The sequence below is a fragment of the Choloepus didactylus genome, chromosome X, assembly GCF_015220235.1.
Source record: "Choloepus didactylus isolate mChoDid1 chromosome X, mChoDid1.pri, whole genome shotgun sequence".
NCBI classification, from domain to species: domain Eukaryota; kingdom Metazoa; phylum Chordata; class Mammalia; order Pilosa; family Megalonychidae; genus Choloepus; species Choloepus didactylus.
The window spans coordinates 192,372,260-192,396,819 of NC_051334.1; the positions used below are offsets into that span (position 1 = coordinate 192,372,260).

General features: G+C 37.1%; 1 protein-coding gene across 1 annotated transcript in view; it reads right to left on the bottom strand.

Annotated features, from left to right (window-relative positions):
• Nucleotides 1–24,560, bottom strand: part of F8 (coagulation factor VIII) — a 208,982-nt gene that overhangs the window by 64,769 nt on the left and 119,653 nt on the right. The window contains exons 11-13 of the mRNA XM_037820964.1: nt 20,620–20,834; nt 18,867–19,017; nt 10,593–10,802 (exon numbers count right to left, since the gene is read on the bottom strand). Of these exons, the coding sequence (XP_037676892.1) occupies nt 10,593–10,802; nt 18,867–19,017; nt 20,620–20,834 (576 nt within the window). The remainder of the gene's footprint in view (nt 1–10,592; nt 10,803–18,866; nt 19,018–20,619; nt 20,835–24,560) is intronic.

Here is a 24,560-nt window from a genome sequence, read left to right on the forward strand (position 1 = left end):
TTGTAATATGCTTCCATTAAATGTAACAAAGGCAATATACTAAAGCTAAATGTCTATGAGAGGGGGATATAAGGGAGGGATATGCGATTCTTGGTAGTGGTGTTGATGTCTGACCTTACTAATGTATTGTATGATATTTTATTTTTCTTATTTTCTTTTTTATTATTCATTTAAAAAACACTTTTTTTTGTAGTAATCAATATGTTCACATGCTGATTGTGGTTATAAATGCACAACTATATGATGATACCATGAACAATTGATTGTACACTGTGGATGACTGTATGGCATGTGAATATATCTCTATAAAATTGTAGGAAAATATAAATAGGGATAAAAGTGCTGCATGGAGAGAGGGATGTATGTATTTGCTGTTGATGAGGAGGCAGAATGGTGTAGCCTTTCTGGAGGACAGTGGGGTGGCTCCACAAGAATGTAAGTATGTGGGTGCTATAACGTCCTGCAACCTCATTAGGGGGCATATAGTTGGAGTATCTGAGAGCAGGGACATGAATGGACATTTGCAAACTGGTGTTTATGGAGGCAGTATTCATGATTTGCAACAGGTGGAGGTGGCCTAAGGGTACATAGGCTGAGGAACAGAATAGTGAACTGTGATGTATGCATACAATGGGAATATTGAGCAACTGTGAGGAGAAATGAAGCTGTGAGACACGCAACGCAACGAGGTGAATGGATCCTGTAGACAGCATGTTGAGTGAAGTACGCCAGAAGCAAAGGCAAACACTATAATGCCTCACCATATAGACTAACTACAATGTGTAAACTCAGAATTGAATCTGAGAGCATAGGTTATCAGGGGAACACTTATAATGGTCCCTAGATTTGTAAGCTCTTACAGTAGTCACATCTATTCCTGAGTTGTAATGGTTATCTCCAAATTCTGAGATGTTGAGCTCTTTGTGTATAACCTGGTCAGTCTCTGGAACTTTGGGTATCTGTGTGACACCTGAAACTCAGAGCTAGAGCTCGGCAGCTATGAATGTCAGTATTACCTCATAAAGCAACTGTTAAAAAAGCTGAAAAAGAGTCCAGACTTCAATTAGAGATATGAATGAAGCAGATCTGGTTAGGACTAAGGCAAATCAGGCCAAAGGGTAAAGGATGACACTGTTTCAAAACTTCAACTTCTGTGTGAGACCAAAGGAAGAAATGTTTATTTGGTGCAAAAATCTATATTTTCTGTAGCATGCTATATAATTTAACTTGTACAGTCAATTTTTTAATTATTCATTTTATTGAGATATATTCACATACCATGCAGTCATACAAAACAAATCGTACATTTGATTGTTCACAGTACCATTACGTAGCTGTACATTCATTACCAAAATCAATCCCCGACACCCTCATTACCACACACACAAAAATAACCAGAATAATAATCAAAGTGAAAAGGAGCAACTAAAGTAAAAAAGAACACTGGGCGCCCTTGTCTGTTTGTTTGTTTGTTTGTTTCCTTCCCCCACCTTTCCACTCATCCATCCACAAACTAGACAAACGGGAGTGTGATCCCTATGGCCCCCCCAATCCCACTGTCCCCCCTCATAAGCCACATTTTTATACAATTGTCTTCAAGATTCATGGGTTCTGGGTTGTAGTTTGATAGTTCCAGGTATCCACCACCAGCTACCCCAATTCATTAGAACCTAAAAAGGGTTGTCTATATTGTGCGTAAGAGTGCCCACAAGAGTGATCTCTTGGCTCCTTTTGGAATCTCTCTGCCACTGAAGCTTATTTCATTTCCTTTCACATCCCCCTTTTGGTAAAGAAGATGTTCTCCATCCCACGATGCCAGGTCTACATTCCTCCCCGGGAGTCATATTCCACATTGCCAGGGAGATTCACTACCCTGGGTGCCTGATCCCACATGGGGGGAGGGCAGTGATTTCACCTTTCAAGTTGGCTTAGCTAGAGAGAGAGGGCCACATCCGAGCAACAAAGAGGCATTCGGGAGGAGGCTCTTAGGCACAATTATAGGGAGGCCTAGCCTCTCCTTTGCAGCAACAGTCTTCCCAAGGGCAAATTCCATGGTAGAGGGCTCAATCCATCAAACCACCAATCCCCTATGCCTGTGGGCATGTTAGCAACCATTGAGGTAGGGCAGGCCAATACCCGTGCATTCTTCACCAGCTCCTCAAGGGGGCTCTGCATATCTTTTTCCTTGTTTTTTTTTTTTTTTTAACTTTTTTTTTTCCTAAATCAACGGTATGAAAAATAAACAAAAATTAAAATAAAAAAATTAAAAAAAACATACAATAAAAGAACATTTCAAAGAGACCATAACAAGGGAGTAAGAAAAAGACAACTAACCTAAGATAACTACTTCCAACGTTTTCTTACTCTACCCCAAGAAAGTAACCTAATATAGCAACATTTCTGTGAACTTGTTCCTACTATACCCATCAGAAATTAACAGACCATAGTCATTCCTGGGCATTCCCAGAACATTAAATTTACCCATGAGAGCTTATCTGTTCTTCTTGGATTATTGTTTCCCCTTCCTTAATTGCTCTCTATCGCTAGTTCCCCTATATTCTACATTATAAACCATTCGTTTTACATTTTTCAAAGTTCACATTAGTGGTAGCATATAATATTTCTCTTTTTGTGCCTGGCTTATTTCACTCAGCATTATGTCTTCAAGGTTCATCCATGTTGTCATGTGTTTCACAACATCGTTCCTTCTTACTGCCGTGTAGTATTCCATCGTGTGTATATACCACATTTTATTTATCCACTCATCTGTTGAAGGACATTTGGATTGTTTCCATCTCTTGGCAATTGTGAATAATGCTGCTATGAACATTGGTGTGCAGATATCTGTTCGTGTCACTGCTCTCCGATCTTCCGGGTATATACCGAGAAGTGCAATCGCTGGATCGAAGGGTATCTCTATATCTAGTTTTCTAAGGAAGTGCCAGACTGACTTCCAGAGTGGCTGAACCATTAAACAGTCCCACCAACAATGAATAAGAGTTCCAATTTCTCCACATCCCCTCCAGCATTTGTAGTTTCCTGTTTGTTTAATGGCAGCCATTCTAATCGGTGTGAGATGGTATCTCATTGTGGTCTTAATTTGCATCTCTCTAATAGCTAGTGAAGCTGAACATTTTTTCATGTGTTTCTTGGCCATTTGTATTTCCTCTTCAGAGAACTGTCTTTCCATATCTTTTGCCCATTTTATAATTGGGCTGTCTGTACTATCGTCATTGAGTTTTAGGATTTCTTTATATATGCAAGCTATCAGTCTTTTGTCAGATACATGGTTTCCAAAAATTTTTTCCCATTGAGTTGGCTGCCTCTTTACCTTTTTGAGTAATTCCTTTGAGGTACAGAAACTTCTAAGCTTGAGGAGTTCCCATTTATCTATATTTTCTTTTGTTGCTTGTGCTTTGGGTGTAAAGTCTAGGAAGTGGCCGCCTAATACAAGGTCTTGAAGATGTTTTCCTACATTATCTTCTAGGAGTTTTATGGTACTTTCTTTCATATTGAGATCTTTGGTCCATTTTGAGTTAATTTTTGTGTAGGGTGTGAGGTAGGGGTTCTCTTTCATTTTTTGGATATGGATATCCAACTCTCCCAGCCCCATTTGTTGAAAAGACCATTATGACCCAGTTCAGTGACTTTGGGGGCCTTATCAAAGATCAGTCAGCCATAGATCTGGGGGTCTATCTCCGAATTCTCAATTCGATTCCATTGATCAATATGTCTATCTTTGTTCCAGTACCATGCTGTTTTGACAACTGTGGCTTTATAATAAGCTTCAAAGTCAGGGAGTGTAAGTCTTCCCACTTGGTTTTTCTTTTTTAGAGTGTCTTCAGCAATTCGAGGCATCTTCCCTTTCCAAATAAATTTGATAACTAGCTTTTCCAAGTCTGCAAAGTAGGTTGATGGAATTTTGATTGGGATTGCATTGAATGTGTAGATGAGTTTGGGTAGAATTGACATCTTAATGACATTTAGCCTTCCTATCCATGAACATGGAATATTTTTCCATGTTTTAAGGTCCCCTTCTATTTCTTTTAATAGAGTTATGTTGTTTTCTTTCTATAGGTCTTTTACATCTTTGGTTAAGTTTATTCCTAGGTACTTGATTTTTTTAGTTGCTATTGAAAATGGTATCTTTTTCTTGAGTGTCTCTTCAGTTTGTTCATTTCTAGCATATAGAAACATTACTGACTTGTGTGCATTAATCTTGTATCCTGCTACTTTGCTAAATTTGTTTATTAGCTCTAGTAGCTGTATCATTGATTTCTCGGGGTTTTCCAGATATAAGATCATATCATCTGCAAACAATGACAGTTTTACTTCTTCCTTTCCAATTTGGATGCCTTTTATTTCTTTGTCTTGCTGGATTGCCCTGGCTGGCACTTCTAGCACAATGTTGAATAACAGTGGTGATAGCGGGCATCCTTGTCTTGTTCCTGATCTTAGGGGGAAGGCTTTCAGTCTCTCACCATTGAGTACTATGATGGCTGTGGGTTTTTCATATATGCTCTTTATCATATTGAGGAAGTTTCCTTCAATTCCTACCTTTTGAAGTGTTTTTATCAAAAAGGGATGTTGGATTTTGTCGAATGCTTTTTCAGCATCTATTGAGATGATCATTTTATTTTTCCCTTTCGAATTGTTAATGTGTTGTAATACATTGATTGATTTTCTTATGTTGAACCATCCTTGCATGCCTGGAATGAACCCCACTTGGTCATGGTGTATGATTTTTTTAATGTGTCTTTGGATTCGATTTGCAAGTATTTTGTTGAGGATTTTTGCATCTATATTCATTAGGGAGATTGGCCGGTAGTTTTCCTTTTTTGTAGCATCTTTGCCTGGTTTTGGTATTAGATTGACGTTAGCTTCATAAAATGAGTTAGGTAGTGTTCCATTTTCTTCAATGTTTTGAAAGAGTTTAAGTAAGATTGGTGTCAGTTCTTTCTGGAAAGTTTGGTAGAATTCTCCTGTGAAGCCATCTGGCCCTGGGCATTTATTTGTGGAAAGCTTTTTGATGACTGATTGGATCTCTTTGCTTGTGATTGGTTGGTTGAGGTCTTCTGTTTCTTCTCTGGTCAGTCTAGGTTGTTCATATGTTTCCAGAAAATTGTCCATTTCCTCTACATTATCCAGTTTGTTGCCATACAGTTGTTCATAGCACCCTCTTATAATTTTTTTAATTTCCTCGGGATCTGCAGTAATGTCACCTTTCTCATTCATTATTTTGTTTATATGGGTCTTCTCTCTTTTTGATTTTGTCAGTCTAGCTAGGGGCTTGTCAATCTTGTTGATCTTCTCAAAGAACCAACTTTTGGTGTTATTTAGCCTCTCTATTGTTTTTTTGTTCTCTATGTCATTTATTTCAGCTTTAATCCTTGTTATTTCTTTTCTTCTACTTGGTTTAGGATTGGTTTGCTGTTCATTTTCTAGCTTTTTCAGTTGATCCATTAGTTCTTTGATTTGGGCTCTTTCTTCCTTTTTAATATATGTGTTTAGTGCTATAAATTTCCCCCTCAGTACTGCTATTGCTGCATCCCATAGGTTTTGGTATGTTGTGTTCTCATTTTCATTCGTCTCTATATATTTACCAATTTCTCTTGCTATTTCTTCTTTAACCCACTGATTGTTTAGGAGTGTGTTGTTTAACCTCCAGATATTTGTGAATTTTCTAAGTCTCTAATGGCTATTGACTTCTAATTGTATTCCATTGTGGTCAGAGAATGTGCTTTGAATAATTTCAATCTTTTTAAATTTATTGAGGCTTGTTTTATGTCCCAGCATATGATCTATTCTGGAGAAAGTCCTGTGAGCACTAGAGAAGTATGTGTATCCTGGTTATTTGGGATGTAATGTTCTATATATGTCTGTTAAATCCAATTCATTTATCAGATTGTTTAGGTTTTCAATTTCCTTATTGGTCTTCTGTCTGGTTGATCTATCTATAGGAGAGAGTGATGTGTTGAAGTCTCCCACAATTGTTGTGGATACATCAATTGCTTCCTTTAGTTTTGCCAGTGTTTCTCTCATGTATTTTGTGGCACCTTGATTGGGTGCATAAACATTTATGATTGTTATTTCTTCTTGTTGAATTGCCTCTTTTATTAGTATGTAGTGACCTTCTTTGTCTCTCAAAACATCCCTGCATTTGAAGTCTATTTTATCTGAGATTAATATTGCTACACCTGCTTTCTTTTGGCTGTAGCTTGCATGAAATATTTTTTTCCATCCTTTCACTTTCAATTTTTTGTGTCCCTGTGTCTAAGATGAGTCTCTTGTATGCAGCATATTGATGGTTCATTTTTTTTGATCCATTCTGCAAATCTATACCTTTTAATTGGTGAGTTTAACCCATTTACATTCAACGTTATAACCATGATGGCATTTCTTGAATCAGCCATCTTATCCTTTGGTTTATGTTTGTCGTATATATTTTTCCCTCTCTCTATTAATACCCTTTAATGTACCCATAGTGAATCTCTTCAGTACTGAACCTTTCTCCATGTCTTTCTCTCCTTTCTTTGTTTCTCTGTCTGTAGGGCTCTCTTTAGTATCTCCAATAGGGCAGGCCTCTTGTTAGCAAACTCTCTCAGCATTTGTCTGTGAAAAATGTAATCTCTCCCTCAAATTTGAAGGAGAGCTTTGCTGGATAAAGTATTCTTGGTTGGAAATTTTTCTCACTCAGAATTTTAAATATGTTGTGCCACTGCCTTCTTGCCTCCATGGTGGCTGCTGAGTAGTCACTACTTAGTCTTATGCTGTTTCCTTTGTATGTGGTGAATTGCTTTTCTCTTGTTGCTTTCAGAACTTACTCCTTCTCTTCTGTATTTGACAGTGTGATCAGAATATGCTCGGAGTGGGTTTATTTGGATTTATTCTATTTGGAGTTCGCTGGGCATTTATGATTTGTGTATTTATGGTGTTTAGAAGATTTAGGAAGTTTTCCCCAACAATTTCTTTGAATACTCTTCCTAGACCTTTACCCTTTTCTTCTCCTTCTGGAACACCAATGAGTCTCATATTTGGACGTTTTATATTATCTATCAAATCCCTGAGGTCCATTTTGATTTTTTCGATTTTTTTCCCCATTCTTTCTTTTGTGCTTTCATTTTCTGTTCTGTCATCTTCCAGGTCACTGATTCCCTGTTCAGCTCCCTCTAGTCTTGTACTATGAGTATCCAGAATCTTTTTAATTTGGTCAACAGTTTCTTTAATTTCCATAAGATCATCTATTTTTTTATTTAGTCTTGCAATGTCTTCTTTATGCTCTTCTAGGGTCTTCTTGATATCCTTTGTATCCCGTACTATGGTCTCATTGTTCATCTTTAGTTCTTTGAGTAGCTGCTCTAGGTGCTGTGTCTCTTCTGATATTTTGATTTGGGTGCTTGAGCTTGGGTTATCCATATCATCTGGTTTTTTCATATGCTTTATAATTTTCTGTTGTTTTTGGCGTCTTGGCATTTGCTTTACTTGATAGGGTTCTTTTAGGATTTGTAGACCAATTGAAGTCCTTATCTCTAATTTATCAGATCTACAGCTTTGTGGAGTACACTTTCTCTAACTAACCAGCAGGTGGCGTCCACGAGCCACCTGTTCTCCACAAGCCAGTTCTCCCCTGCTTAGTCTTTTTGGTGAGTGGGGGAGTGAGTCTTGTGGGGTCCAATTGGTGTACCAAGCTTGCGTGTGTAGTTGGTGTTGCCTGCCCTGTATATGGGGAGTGTTTCTGGGCAGTCAGGGAGGGGGGGTGGCTCTAACAATCAAAACTCCCTGGTGTTCCTGGAGTTTTAAAGCTGCTGCAATAGTCTAATCCTTCAGTTCAGTCCTGCCACAGTTTGTCTCTGCCACTGACCCACAAGTCCTTGGTATTGGCGTATGGCTCCTGAGACTTGCAAGTGGGTCCCTCTTCCAGGCCTTGCACTCCCTGGTCCTCTGTTGAGGGATGACTGTGCTATGTCACAGGTGAGTGCCATCCTCCCAGGGTGGTTCTGGGCTGCCGGTCTGTGTAGGGAGGCTCCCAGTCTGCTGAAATGATGTCTGAATGGGGCTTGTTAATTCCCACTGCTCCACCTTCCCAAGTCTGGGACAACCAGCTGAGGGTGCAGGGAAGGCTAATGTCCACGCCCAGTTTTGTGGTGTATGCTTGTTATTTGAAGCACTTCTGTCACACTGGGTTGTCTGGGGCAGCTCTGGGCTATGGGGCCGGTGACGGGCAGGAGTGTTTCCTGTCCACCAGGATGATGGCTGTGAGAGGATGCCCCCCTTTTCTTGGGAAGTTGTGGTGTTTAGTGAATTTTCTCAGCCACTGGATTATTGCCTTTTGTCTCAGAGCTCTCAGTTCTGCTCTTGTCTTGACCTGCCCAAATTGCAAGTCTTTGAGGCTGTCTGTATTGGCCTTCTTAGAGTAATTGTTTTAGAAAATGAAAAAAAGATAAAGAAAAAAAAAGGGCCCTCCTGGCAGATCTAATGCGTTATTGAAATGCTAAGAGACAAAGCAATTAGGGCTATTAAGGAAAGATCCAGGGGGCAGAGAGATCAGTTTTTCTTTGGGTTTTGCAAATGAGCCTGCGGTGCCTGAGCTCTGCCCTTCCCCTTTCTATGTTCACCAGAACTCCAAAAAGCATCCGCTTTTATTTTGGAGTTTTTCGTGCTGTTTTTTTGCTATGCCTGTCTCCTCTCTGCTGGGCTGGCTGCTCTCAGATTCTCTGGTGTCTGGTCTCAGTCTATCTATGGTTGGAGTTTGGATCAGTAGAATGAGTTTCCGATAAGAGCTGCCACTGCAGTTCTCCCTTCTCCTTCCCAGCACTGATGGCCCCTCCTCCCACGGGACTGAGCCTGGCAGGGAGGGGCGCGGGTCCCCTGGCCACAAAAACTTACAGATTTCGCTGATCTCAGCAGTTCCACGTTTTCATGAGTGTTGTATGAAGTATGTCCAAAGTCAGATTGCTCTGCAGTGTCCAGTCCATGCAGTTCCTGTCTTTCTACCTACTTCTCTGGAGGAGTAACTAAAACATACACCTCACCAATCCACCATCTGGCCCTGCCTCCCACAGTCAATTTATTTAAACAACATAATTGCATGGAACTTTGAATAGAAAGTGAGATCTGGTAGGTTTGTACAGGCTAGTGTGAAATCCTGATACATCCAAAACTAATTTGGGCAGAGAATAAAAATGTATTTGCAGCCTCCCCCACCCCAGGACCTGGGGAAAAATTCAGAAATGCTTGAATTCCCCACCTGGATTATTAATATTATTCTTGCAAGCATTGGGGACTACCAAATTAGTAGGCCAAGCCCTCCATCTTGGGGCTTGCCCTTATGAAGTTTGCTACTGCAAAGGAGAGGCTAAGCCTACATATAATGATGCCTAAGAGTCACCCCCTGACAGCCTCTTTTGTTGCTCAGATGTGGCCTGTATTTCTCTAAGTCCACTTGGCAGGTAAACTAACTGCCCTCCCCTCTACATTGGACATGACTCCCAGGGGTATAATTCTCCCTGCCTACATCGGACATGGCTCTCAATGATGAGCCTGGACCCAGCATCATGGGATTGAGAAAGCCTTCTTGGACCAAAATGGAGAAGGAAAATGAAAGAAAATAAACATTCAGTGGCTGAGAGATTTCAAATGTAGATGAGAAGTCATTCTGGAGGTATTCTTATGCATTATATAGATATTACTCTTTAGTTTCTAATGTGTTAGAATACCTAGAAGGAAATACCTGAATCTGTCAAATGGTAATCCAGTAGGCTTGATTCTTGATGATAATTGTATAACTATATAGCTTTTATCATGTGACCATGTGATAGTGAAAATCTGGTGACTGACACTCCCTTTAACCAGTGTATGGGCAGATGAGTAATAAAATAATGACAAAAATATATATAAATAGGAGGGATAAGGGGTATGGGATGGTTTGGGTGTTCTTTTTTTATTTAAAAAATTTTTCTATGTTTAAAATTTTTGTTTCTTTGTTTTGGAGTAATGAAAATCCTCAGAAATTGATTGTGGTGATGAATGCACAACTATATGATGATACAGTGAGGATTATGTGCTTTGGATGGATAATTTGGTGTGTGAGTATATCTCAATAAAGTTGCATTAAAAATCTTTACAGTTACTAGGAGATAGAATGAGGGTAGAGAATGGGGAGCTAATGCTTAACTTGTGCAGAATTTCTATTTAGGTTGATTATAAATGTTTGGAAATGGATAGAGTGATGGTAGCACATTAATGAGAATGTAATTAACAGTGCTGAATTATGCATATGAGCATGGTTGAAAGGGGAAGTTGAGGGTCGTGTATGTCACTAGAAGGAAAGCTGGAGGATAAAACATGGGTCTGTATAGCATAGTGTATTTTGTGGATGATGACTGTGGTTAATAGTACAAATATTAGAATCCTCTTCCATGAACTAGAAAAAAGTATACTCCAAATCAGTGACTAAAAAAAGATGCCTTACACTTGGCAAAATCACTTGAACTGTTTAGTATTGGCCCAAAGGTGAGCTAGTGGGCAAAAGAGTATATGAATAGCTAGTGAAGCAATCACAGCTATTAGTAAAATATAATATAAATACTCACCTGGGTTTTCCATTGACATGAAGACAGTTTCTCCTGAGAATGGAAATAGGGTAAGCGTATCTTCAAAGACCATTTTGTGTTTGAAGGTATATCCAGAGAAGAAGACAGATAGTAAGTCAGTCTGTGCTCCAACACTTAGAATATACCAGTATGCCACCTCATGCAAACAAACTGAGAACTGCAAGCTATCAAAAACATAGCCATTGATGCCTGCAAAAGCAATGGAGAACAAAAGGTTTTAGCAGTATCCCAGATTTATTATTTTAGATTGTCATGATATGATTAGAAATGATTATATGTTATGCCCATCAATTTACTTCCAAAAACAGATAGCATTATACCTTCCAAAAAAGTATAGATTGTTAATAATTTATCAGCTAGGCCCCCAATTCCAAAGTGAGGAGAGAGCCATAGAGTTGCATACAGTTTCTGGATATGTGGAGATGAGAAGCATCTTTTATTCTGGGATTAAATAATACAGCATTATATATCAGGTCTGACTCTAGGCAAAGCTGTGAAATAAATGAAATTTATCTGGACTATGTGGTAGAATTATACATAATCCTTTGTTGTGAGTTATGAACAGGGACTACATTATAAGGTGGTTAATTAAGAATTGTAGGGATCATTTGCAAGAGATTTTATATATATGTACAGTATGTATACTGTATATATAGTGTACACAGACACACATACACAACCTAGGTATGATGACAATATGTGGAACACAAATCTTTATTTCTGAATACTATTTTCCAGCAAAAGAAACCAAGGCTTCCCTGAGAAATGGCTAATCCAGGCCTGGGATAGGGAAATGACAAGATGAGCCTGGAAAAATTTAGGCCAGAAAGTAAGGAAGTGCTCACAAAATGATAAGGACATGTCAAAAGGACACAGGAGCCTGTGTGGAATCTCCAGTTGGCCAAATATGGTCAATTTGAGCATCAAATAAGGACAGTAAATGGAGTACAACCCATTGAATAAAATAAGAATCCATGAGTCCACATTAATGATAGCTATGTAAATAGATGGACAGATAGATGGATAGAGAACAGAGGACTCTTCCTTAAGAGTAAAATGTTGCTGAGTAAATGTGGAAGAGGTGGTAAATAGTGATTTAGATGCTATATTGTGGGGAGTAGTTTGATAAGGAGCAGAGTGTCTGCATAGTCTCAGAATGTCTCCCTACAGACTGATTATTAATTGCAAGAAAGAAAATAGTAACTACACATAGAAGAAACCAGAAAAAATCTTGACCAGATGATCAAAATTAACCTCTGGAAATGTTTCTGATTAATGGAAACTAAAGAAGTGTGACAATTAGATGCCATGCATGGTCCCAGACTGGACCTTGTACTGGAAGAGAAAATGTTAAAAAGACATTTTTGGAGAAACTGTTAAATTTTAATATAGGCAGCCAATTAGATAAATGTATTCTATCAATGTTAAATTTCCAGAATTTCATATCTGCACTTTGGTTATGTAAGAAAATACCTTGGTTATGTAGGAAATATATAATGAAGTCTTAAGAGGTAAATGGGCATGATATCAGCAACATATTCTCAAATGGTTACAAAAATAAGTAATAAAATATGCATATAGAGAAAAAGAGAATGACAAAACAAACATGGCAAAATGTTAAATATGGGTGAATCTGGGTAAAGAGTATATGGGTGTTGTCTGTACTATTCTTGCAACTTTTTTATGAGTTTGAAATTATTTCAAAATAAAAAGTGAACCAAGTTAACATTGGCTTTAGTCTTCAAAGAGAATTAATTTGTTTCAGAAAGTCTTTTCCATCTTTCTTCCATCCGTTCCATAAGCATTTGTCTAATTCATGTTACCAGGTACCGTACAAAGTGGTAGCTCACAAATCCATCAGACAATGCTCAGACACCAGCTTATTACAACTGATTAAAAATCAAAATTTCTTGTCCTGCAACTTATTTGGAGATATTATAGAACTGTTGTGATTATAACTATGGTCTTAATGCAGGAATCAACAAATATGTCAAACACAATGTAGAGCCCAGGAACTGACCCAGATATAAATAGAAATTCACTATGTGATAAAGGCAGCATCTCAAACCAGTAGGGGAAATAATGAGCTAGTTTAGTTGGTAAATTATGTTATTAAATATGACTATCCATTTGGAAAAATAGATGCCACACCATTTCACATTATTAACAAGTGTTAAATAATGTCTTTTCATGAATTACACACTTCTGTTGAGTATATACCTAGGGGTAGATTTGCTGAGTCAGTAGGGTATGCATATATTCACCCTTAAATATTGCCAAACACTTTTCCAAAGTAATTGCACAAATTTCCATTCCTATTAGCAGTGTATGAGAGTGCTGGTTCTTCCACATCTTCCAAATACTTGTTATGGTCGGTCTTTTTAATTTTAGCCATTCTGGTGTATGTAGTAATTTCTCACCAGTGCTTTAATTTGCATTTTCCTGAGGACTAATGAGGTAGATCCCTTTTTATATGTTTATTCACCATTTACATATCCTATTTTTGTAGTGTTTGCTCAAGTCTGTTGCTCATTTTTTTTCTATAGAGTTGTCTGTTTTTATTTGGATGAGTTCTTTATATATTCTGGACACAAGTTCTTTGTATGATATATGTACTGCAAATATTTTCACCCATCCTCCGTTAATGGTGTCTTTAGATGAATAGATGTTCTTAAATTTAATATTGTTCAATTTATTAATTTCATCTAACCACAGCACTTTTGGGGGTTTTAACTATTTTATTCTGATCTCTGTTTTACAGTCAAGGCCGTCTGCACACTGCCTGTGCCATATCCATTTTCTCTGGTGGAGTCTTAAATGTCCCCTCCCTAGAGGGAAATTAACCACTAGGGTTGTAGCAGTGGAGACGGAGAGAAATACAATTTGACAATCAAAGCTCTTCACTGAAATTATCCCCTTCCTTGAATCTGAAGACACTGCACCTGAGTTTCCTCATACGTTTCTGGCTGCTCCTCCTCAATATAAAACATAGACCTATTTTGTTCTGTTGGCTGCTTTAAAGTTGGTATTTCCCACACTTGTATGTTGGGTTGAATCAGTGTCTCCATCAAATTCAATTTTTCAACAAGTGATCTCATTATTCCACCTCCAAATTTGCTTATTCACCAGTCTTCCTCATATCAATAAGTGGCAATCCACCCTACTAGATATACAAGTTAGAAACCTAATAATCATCCTTGAGTCCTCCAAGTCCTTAACTTGATACATCTAATCAGCTACCAAGTCTTGTACATTCTGTCTTCTAAACTAATTCTGTACCTATCCCTCCCTCTCTATCCCTACGGCAAACTCCCTATTCTTTATGGCATCTATCTACAAAATAAATCCTCAATACTATAACTTTTACAACACATAATTATAAAACAAATATCTAAATCATTATCATCACTCCTGAACAGCCCCACTCCCAAGTGTGTTTGTTCTCGAACATACCCTTTCTCCACTCAACCAGAGGTAACCACTATCCTGTTTTTTATGGTAATCATGTCCTTGATAATCTTTATATTTTTACTTCCATCTCTAAATGATATAATTTGCCCATTTTTGAAGTTTATGTAAATGATACAATATTGTCTATATTTTTTGAGACTTAATATTTTACTCAAAATTATGCTTGTGAGATTTATTCATATTGTTGTGTATAGCTTTTTTGTTGTTAATTTTCACCACTATATGGATTTCATTAGGTGATATCCATTTTACTGTTAATGAAGTTCTCTAACCTTCCTAGCTTGCTGAGAGTTTTATCATGAATGAATGCTAGATTTGTCAAATGCTTTTTCTGCAGCAAATAATATGATTGTGTGGTTTCTCTTCTTTAGTTTGTTAGTACAATTGATTACGTTGACTGATTTTTTTTAATTAAAAAAGTTGTAGGTTTACAGAAAAATAAAGCATAAAATAAAGGGTTCCCATATACCAACCTATTATTAACACCTTGCATTAGTGTAGTACATTTGTTACAATTCATGAAAAAACATTTTTATAATTGTACTATTAACTATCATCAATTGAAGTTTTTAATATTAAACCAACCTTGCATTCTAGGAAAAAGTCTCACTTCATCATAGTATGTTTTTTTTTTTAGTATGTTGCTGGATTCATTATCCTAAGATTTTGTTGAGGATTTTTGTATCTGTGTTCATGAGATACTGTCTTTGTCTTGTTTTGTTATCAGGGTAAGGTTGGAGTAAAAAATATTATTTGGGAAGTGTTCCCTCCTTTTCTATTTTCTGGAAAAGATTTTGTAGAACTGTTGTTATTTCTTCTTTTTTGTTGCTGTTGTCAATTTCATTGATTTCTTATGTTTATAATTTTCTTCATTCTGCTTGCTTTGGGTTTATTTTGATTTTCTTTTTCTAGTTTCTTAAAACAGAAACCTAAATTGTTGATTTGAGACCTATGAATTTCCTTCTAAGCACAACTTTAGCTACTTCCCATAAATTTTTTTTAATTTACTCTTGCAATTTCCTCTTTATGCTCTTCTAGGGTCTTCTTCAGCCCATAAATTTTTGATATATTCTATTTTCATTTTCACTCATTTTGAACCATGGATTATTTAAAAGTGTTTAATTCCCAAGTATTTGGAGATTTTCCAGTTGTGTTTATATTATTGATTTCTAATTTAATTTCACAGAATATACTTTGCAATATTTTGTGTCTTTTGAATTTGTTAAAGTTTGTTTTATGACCCAGGATAAAGTCTAAAATGGTGAATGCTCCATGTGCACTTGATATGCATTCTGTTGTTGGGTGGAGTGTTCTGTAAATGTCAATTAGATATGTTTGGTTGATAAGGTTTTTCAGTTCTTCTCTATGTTTGTTCACTTTCTGTGAACTTTTCCTGTCAATTACTGAGAGAGGAGTAATGAAATGTACAACTATATTTGTAGATTTCTTCACTTTTCCTCTCAGTTCTATAAATACTTGCTTCATGTATTTTGAAGCTCTGTTCTTAGGTGCATACACATTTGGGATTGCTTTGGTGAAATGACCTTTAATCATTATGCAGTGTCTCTCTTTGCCTCAGATAATTTTCTTAGCTCTGATGTCTACTTTGTCTCATATTAACATAGCCACTCCAATTTTTTAAATTAATACTTGCATGATATATCTTTTTCCATCTTTTCACTTTTCATATACTTACATCATTATATTTAAAGTGGGTTTCTTATGGAGAGGATATAAGTGAGTTTTGTTTTTTTAATCCATTCTGATAATCTCTGCTTTTTAATTGATATGTTTAGACCTTCTATATTTAATGCAATTATGATATGTTTAGATTTAGGTGTACTATTTTATTGACCATTTTATGTTTTTATTCCTATGTTTTCCCTTTCCTGTCTTTTTAAAAATTTATCTATTGGCTTTTGATTATATCTCTTCATAGGTTTTGCTTTTAGTGATTGCTCTAAGGATTACAATACAATACTCAACTTTTCACAGTTTACTTAGAACTAATATTTTTACCACTTCAAGGGGAATGTAGCAACCTCCAAGTGAAATGTGGCAGCCTTACCATTATATAGGACCTTTAGCTATCCTCCATTTATGTAGTAGTCATCACATATATTAAATCTATGAAACCCCATCAAACAATGTTATAATTTTTTAGCTCTCATACATATTTTAAAGTAGTTAAAAGGTGGAAAATATATTTGCCCAGATATTTACCACATTTGTTGCTCTGCCTTCATTCCTGAAGTTCATTCCTGAAGTTCCAGGTTACCATCTGTTATCATTTTCATTCCACCTGAAGAATTTCCTTTAGCATTTCTTTTAGGTAATATCTTTTGGCAATGAATTCTATTAGTTTTGCTTCATCTGATTGATAATTAAAAAATTTTTGCCTTCATTCCTGAAGGACATTTTCTCCAGTTATGGAATTACAGATTGACAGTTCTTTACTTTCAGCATTTAAAAAAATGTTGTTCTACATTCTTCTGACCTCCACATTTTCTGAAGAAAAATCTGCAGTCTTTTGAATCATTGTTCCCCTATGTTTCATTTTTCTCTGGCTACTTTCAAGTTGTTTTCATTGTCTTTAGTTTTCATCAGTTTGATTACTATTTGGGCATCGATAATTTTTGCATTTATTTTGTTTGAAGTTCAGTGAGCTTTTAAGTCTTTAAGTTTATATCTTTTGTCAAATTTGGAAAGTTTTCAGCCATAATTTCTTTAAATATTTTTTCTTTACAATACTCTTCTCTCCTTCTGGGATTCCAATGACATAAGTATTGGGTCTTTTGGTGTCCCTGAGACTCTTTTCTTTTTTTCAATTTTTTGTCTTTTTTCCCAAATGAATAACTTCTATTCATATATTTCAAGTTAACTGACTCTTTCCTCTGTCTTATCCAGACTGTTATTGAATCTATTCAGTGAGATTTTCATTTTGGTTTTTGTATTTTTCACTTCTAAAATTTCCATTTGTTTCTTTCATATATTGCCCAATTTCTTTGCTGATACTTTCTATTGTTCCTTTAATTTCAAGTGTATTCAACCTTACTTGTTGGAGCATAATTATTTATAATAGTTGTTTTAAAGTCTTTTCCTAATAATTCCAACATCTGTATCATCTTGGTGTTGGCATGTGCTGACTGCCTTTTCCCTTATGATTTACTGAGAATTTCCTGGGTCTTGTATTCTGGACATTTAGAATATTATGTTCTGAGACTCTAGGTCTTGCTTAAATCCTATGAAGAATGTTGGGTTTTTACTGTTTGTTTTAGCTGGCAATCTACACAGTTATGTTCAGCCTCCAAGTTCCTACCCACCATCTGTGGGCTCTGGTCGTAATGTCAATTCAGTTTTCAAAGACTGTGGTACTGTTTGGATGCGTCCCTTGTGTGTGCTACTCAGTGGCCAATGTGGGACCTTGGATTGATCTATCCATTAGTTCAGTTATCAAAACCTTTGGTATGCTGTTTAGGATCAATTCCATACATGCACAGCTTGAAGTTGAGCTTTGGAGTTTATACAAAATGTTATGGTCTCCATGATCTCTATCACTTTCTGGTTCCCATGGGCCTCATTTTCTTTTTTTTTTTTAGCTAGAAATATGGGGCTTTCATTTTCTCTGTTGTTGCACACTTCCTTCAGCTGTCCTCTACTGGAACCAAATGGCAGGAGGATAGAGTGAGGAAGAAGCCAAAGTGGCTTGTCCCCATGCTTCTAAGACCACAGTTCTCTTATCAGAGAGAAAAGTTCCCCTCCCACAGAGTTTCAAATCCCTGCTCAGCCATTTCTGCTGGCACCATGAAGTTTCCTGGGTAATAGAACAGGAGAGAACAGAAAAGAAGAGGGATTTCCCCTACTCTTCCTGACCGGAAAGAGAGGCATCTCATGGAACTGTTCTGTCCATCCTCGAGTGCACAAATCTGGATTTTGGGCTGCCTCTGTTTCTAGGACAGGAGATCCTGGAGGAAAGGTAAATCAGGAAATCTCTACTGAATTGGTCCTGCTTTGAGTTCTGGTTTCCTTCCACAATCTATTTGCTACCACATATTTTCCAGAGTTATCAGTTATCTACGCCATGCAGTTTGTTCAGGGTTTTTAGTCACATTCAGTGGGATAGACAGGTGAAGTATGCTTACTCCATCTTAACCACAACCAGAACCTTGAAAGGCATATATTTTTAATTTTAATGGATGTGACCAGATCAGTTTCCCAAAAGGCTCTACTAGTTATCCACTAGTAATGTATAAGAATACCCTTTTATTCACAAGCCCACTGGTAACAATCATCTCATAATTTTGCCAGTCTGATAGGTACAAACTTATCTCACTGGTATTCTCTTTTAAATTTTCTTGTAGAGTAGTGAGATTGAAAATGTTTTTCAAGTTTTTGGCATTCAGATTTGTATATGTATATAAATGCATACACACAGGTATGTATATAAGTGTTTATATATAATTTTATAATCATAGAGAAGATATATTTAAACATGTTCTCTCTGGTCATGGAATGGGTGGTAGAAGGGTGTAATGTGGAAACAGATGAGATGAAAGGGAGGAGAAAGACAAGCAAATAATGAAAGGAAATTTGATTAATGCATTTAAAAATATGCATTATATAGTCACACATGTATTTATGTAAAATTATATATGTAACAATTTATAAAAGAAATATAATTGTTGCATGACATATCAATTCATTCATTATCTGGACATCAAGTATTGTGGCAACAGTTTCCATGTATCCATTACCCACTAGACTCAAAAGCTGCTTACTCACTGTGCATGATGTTGGAGGCCTGAAATTCTGGATCCTGGGGCTGCACTCCAGCTGCATTTGGGAGGAAACGCTGCATATTCTCTGTGAGGTACCAGCTACGGTTTTCATCAAATACAGAAAACAGGATGATGATTCTCTTGTCTGACATCATCTGTTAATTACACGCATTGAAAGGGAGAAAGAAATGCTACTGGTATTATCGGGTAGCAATTAGCAGTCTACACACATATATATCATGTACACACCATCACTTCCATTGTAGACTGCTAATTGCTACCCAATAATACTATAATCCTTTTCTTTAATTCCATTTCCTCCTAGGGTCACTATTACAGCACGTACCAGGGCTTGTTGAGCAGTGAGTATGTGTTTAGAGCAAATGGGTCCTCAGGCAAGAGGGTGACTAGACCCATAAGACAGTTTTTTTCTGGATCCAAAGCTGGATGCTGTCTGATGTTTTAGTAGTCTGTAGCCTCCTTGGTGCCATGCTTGGGTTAGATAATTTTAAGTCTTTAAATATCCAAGTGATTATTCAGTGTCTTTCTTAAACAAGTTAGTCAAATCAAACAGGATTAATGCTTTTTCTAAACTTCCATCTAGCAACTGCCCTTCTACAAGGCTACCAATCTATTTAAAAAAAGAAAAAGAGAAAAATGGAAATAAAAAATAAAACTAAAATGAACCACAAAAATATTAAAATATTAAACCATACTAATACTTTCTGTTTTCTGTTTTAAAATGTTTTCATTTTTTTCAGAAGAGCAGTTTGTAATTAAACCAAACTTGTGAATTAGTCTCTTGCTAATGGAATCAGTGTAAATCTCACTAATGTGTATAAATTTCATTTTGTATAACCTATAACTATAGACATCAAAATGCATAAGGGAGGAGATTTGGGAATATAGGGGTATATTTCAGTCTTTTTCCAAAAACTGGTGGAAAAACTATAATTAGGAAAAATTCTTCAGGATGGGGACTTGGCCAAACTTTATGGCTCTCTGTGTTTTTGTTCCACATGTTTTACCTTACTGAAGGTTATGTGTTTTATTCTCTATACCAATGAAATGTTAGTTAAAACACTGCTTTCAGATGAGTAGGAACCCTATGTATCATAAATAACCAAATGGACATGTAGTCAAGCTTGGCAATATGACAGTGAGATATTCTGGAGTCAAGCAATGAGTTTTTATGAAAAATCAAGGTTTTATTTTGTTCTTAGAATTTAGCTTTTTTTTTTAAGAAGCAGAACTGCTCAAATTCTAACCATATTAAATTCAAATAATTCTGAAATATTTTATATCTTTTCCCATCTTTCACTCAAAAGCTATTGAGTTGTGACTTAATGCCATGTGTTAATTTTTAGGTGCATTTGGGTCCCTTGCAATGGGATGTTCAGAGATAAGTCTAGGCTGTAAACATAAATTTGTGGGTCATCTAAAAATAAGTGGTAACTGAAGATGCAAAAATGGGCAAGATCACTCACATAAGTAATGAATATTTTAGAAATAATCTAGGGTCTAGGCTCTCCTGTCCTTATGACAGGCAAGTTTATTATACCAAACACATATTCAATAAAGGTTAAGAGAGACCTAGTTCATTTCTTTTATTAGCCTATATTGTTGGCTATTATATTTTCTGCAGACTATTAGGGGACAAATGCTGAGAGAGTATAGGAAATACTATATGGAAATTCATATGCATCATCATCCTATTTTTAGCTTCAAACCCAACACTGGGAATGGAAAAAACTCACCTGGTTTCCTCTTTGATCTACAGATTCTTTGTAGCAGATGAGGAGAGGACCAATTAGTCCTGAAGCTAGATCTCTCTCTAGATTAATGAAGCTAGAGTAATATCGGGTCAGGCACCGAGGATCTGATTTAGTTGGCCCATCTTCTAGAGTTACTGTCCATTTATACTTGAATATCTCTCCTGGCATAATTGGCAAATCCTTCAAATGTTCCACACCTACCCAAACCCAAACCCAGAAATGGCTTGATTAGAGCATAACAAGACACATCTGGTAATCCTGTTGTTATTGCAAGGGATCTACAAATATATATGTACATATAAATTTTCTCCTTAAATGGAAAGTAAAGCTGTGCCTATTACAAGTTTAGGATTCACGCAATTTTTTACGATAAGAGCAAGAACTGAGACCTTTAGGCTAATGGGTCCTTAGGGCAAGAACTGTCATTTTGGTAATTAAACTCACTTTTGGATATGCTTAAAACCTGAAGATCCAGTCTAAGTCAAAACATCCCCATTAGGTTAGACTTGACCAATGGATTAGAGAACCTGTAGAAAGGGAGTGGTATAGTATGCTCTTTCAATATTTCCCAGCCTACTTATCTCTCTTCCAGGAGCTGGGGGTAAGGGTGAGTGGGTATTAGAGGAAAGGGAAAAAGAGACATTTACTTATTAGGTCATGCTGTTTGTTCTTTCTTTGACAACACTATTTGGCCACCAATGCTTTGTGTGTGGCAGGTACACAAATGCTGGCCTTTTCATGGGACACATGTATGGGCTCCTTGGAGTCAGCATAGGAACCTTAACACTGCATAGTTACCTGACATGATAGATGCTCACTTTGGTTATTTTCCTGTAACACCCTCCACTCCCATCAGTTCTTCTTACCCCCAGTGATAAATCCAAGAGCCTATTACTCCCATTATCCCTTACCCTGCCAGTCTGCCTTCTTGAGCAAGCTATCTTCCAAAGGTATCAAACCCAACTACCTTAATAGTACCCACTTGTTACAGAGGAAATTCATGCAATCTCCCCTAAAAGGAACACAAATAAAACTGGCATTAGAATTTTCATAAGCAACAATGAATATTAGAAAATGGTGGAGGGAAAATTATTTATAACCATCCTGTCTTAAATCATATGAACTGAAGGACTCAGAAAATTTACCCTCTGTGTATCATATATTTAGAAGTTAGTTGAAGCTATACTTCCACCAAAACAATGCAGTTTTGTTGTTTTTCCATCAAAAACAATGCAACTTTGTAGCAGGCCTAGAACATATATAATGCAAATTTGAATGGTAAACTGGATAAGAATCCTTTTAAGACAGAAAAAGGTTTTGATACCAAGCAATGAATAGAATGATTAATAAGCTGGAAGGCCTAAGGAATATAGTGAAGAGGCATATTTACCTCTCCTAATAAAAGAAAAAGCCTCTGGAAAGTTTCCAACTGTGAAGGTCCTCCCCTTCCTTGCAAACCTTTCAAAGTAGCAGCGCCCAATAAATAGCTTGTGTGTTACTGCCATCTACTGGTAAAATATATTTATTGGTTGACTTTGAAATCCTTAAATTTGAACTCACTGCACTTACAAAGTATGGAGTCAAGATATTATCCAATCATAAACATATAAATAGTGAATATTGATCCCTCCTGTGTGAGCCGGAAGTGGAGAGGAGCAGGAGAATCTGTTTTTCATTTTCAAGGGAAAAATCTTCATCTCTCTCCCTCCCGCCCCTACGCTCATCTCAGTATAGGCACGCCCGTAGGCTGCGCTTATGGTAATGGAGAGGTGTTAAAGGAAAGAAGAATTCGTTTTTCTTTTAAAAGATCCGGCAAGATGGCGGAGTGGTGAGGAGCAGAATTTCGTCTCTCCCCTAGAGCAGCTGGCAATTACCCAAGAACTATATGAAACAGTGTTTTCGGGGTCTCCAGTAACCAGTCACACATTGGACACAAGTTTGGAATTGGAGGAAAAGCTGAGATCGCAGCGAACATTGCTGACCAAGGAATCTACCTGGAGAGGCCCCAAAGAGGAGAGAGGAGAAGGGAATAGTGTCCCTGAGAGACAACTGGAATTCTTAGGATTGGGAGAGTGGAGGGAGGTCCAGCTCAACTGGCAGTCCTCCTTCTGGGAATTCAGACCCCAGGGGCTGGAATTCAGATTTGGGCTTCAGTCAGCCGCGCCCCCGACAGGATCAGAGTCACCAGGAGAACTAAAGTCTCCACACCTCCTTACACTGGTGGGGGAGCTGCGGGCTGGCCAGCGCCACCTGCTGGACAGGAGAGGAAAAGCACCAATTCTAAAGGCCTCATAGGAGGGTCTCATTCTCAGGAAAACTCCATACCCTCCCAATGAGACCTGGGCCTCACTAGACTGGGAAAATCTAACTAGGGTCAACCATATCTGATGAGACCCACTCACAAAAAGGTTACATAGAGGCAGAGCAAGAAACAGAAAAAACAAGAGGGGAAAAATTCTGATCAACTAAATAGAACCTAAGTTAGAGGTCTAGAATAAGTTGAACTGAATAGCAGAGGCCAGAGAACAAAGCCAACCAACAAGAAAACCACTAGGTAAAAGACAGAAAACAAGCTCCAAAATAAACTAATCAAGAAAATCAGATGCCTAGACAACTTAAGATAACAAGCCATACCAGGAAACACGAAAACATGGACCAGCCAAAGGAACAAACTAATAGCTCAGCTGAGACACAGGAGTGGAGGCAACTAATGCTAAATAAATTTGATGAAATGAAGGAAGATATAGCAAAAGAGCTGAAGGATATAAAGAAGACACTGGCTGACCATAAAGAAGAATTCATAAACTTAAAAAAACAAATGGCAGAACTCATGGGAATGAAGGCCACAATGGAGGAAATGAAAAACACAATGGAGGGACACAACAGTAGATTTGAACAGGCAGAAGAAAGGATCAGTGAACTGGAAGACAGGTCATTCGAATTCATACACACAAAAGAACAGATGGTGAAAAAAATGGAAAAATATGAGCAGGGTCTTAGGGAGCTGAGTGACAACATGAAATGCACAAATATATGTGTTATGGGTATCCCAGAAGGAGAAGAGAGGGGAAAAGGGGCAGAAAGAGTAATAGAAGACATATTCACTGAAAATTTCCCAACTCTTATAAAAGACAGAAAATTAGAGATTCAAGAAGTACAACGTACCACAAATAGAATAGATCCCAACAGACCTACTCCAAGACACTTACTGGTCAGATTGTCCAATGTCAAAGACAAAGAGGATTCTGAAAGCAGCAAGAGAAAAGCAATTCATCACATACAAGGGAAGGTCAATAAGACTATGTACAGATTTCTCTGCAGAAACCATGGAGGCAAGAAGACAGTGGCATGATATATTTAAGATACTGAAAGAGAAAAACTGCCAACCAAGAATTCTATATCCAGCAAAACTTTCCTTCAAAAATGAGGGAGAGATTAAAACATTTTCAGACAAACAGACACTGAGAGAGTTTGTGAATAAGAGACTGGCACTACAAGAAATACTAAAGGGAGTGCTACAGGCTGATAGGAAAAGACAGGAGAGAGAGAGTTGGAGAAGAGTACAGAAATGAAGATTATCAGGAAAGGTAAAAGGAGAGGAAAAAATAAGATATGACATATAAATTCCAAAAAACAAAATGGTAGTAGAAAGTACTGCCCTTACAGTAATAACACTAAATGTAAATGGATTAAACTCCCCAATAAAAAGACACAGACTGGCAGAATGGATTAAAAAACAGGACCCATCTATATGCTGTCTACAAGAAACTCACTTTAGACACAAGGACAAACATTGACTGAAAGTGAAAGGTTGGAAAAAGATATTTCATGCAAACAACAACCAGAAAAAAGCGGGAGTAGCTATATTAATATCAGACAAGTTAGACTTCAAAAGCGAAACAATTAAAAGAGACAAAGAAGGA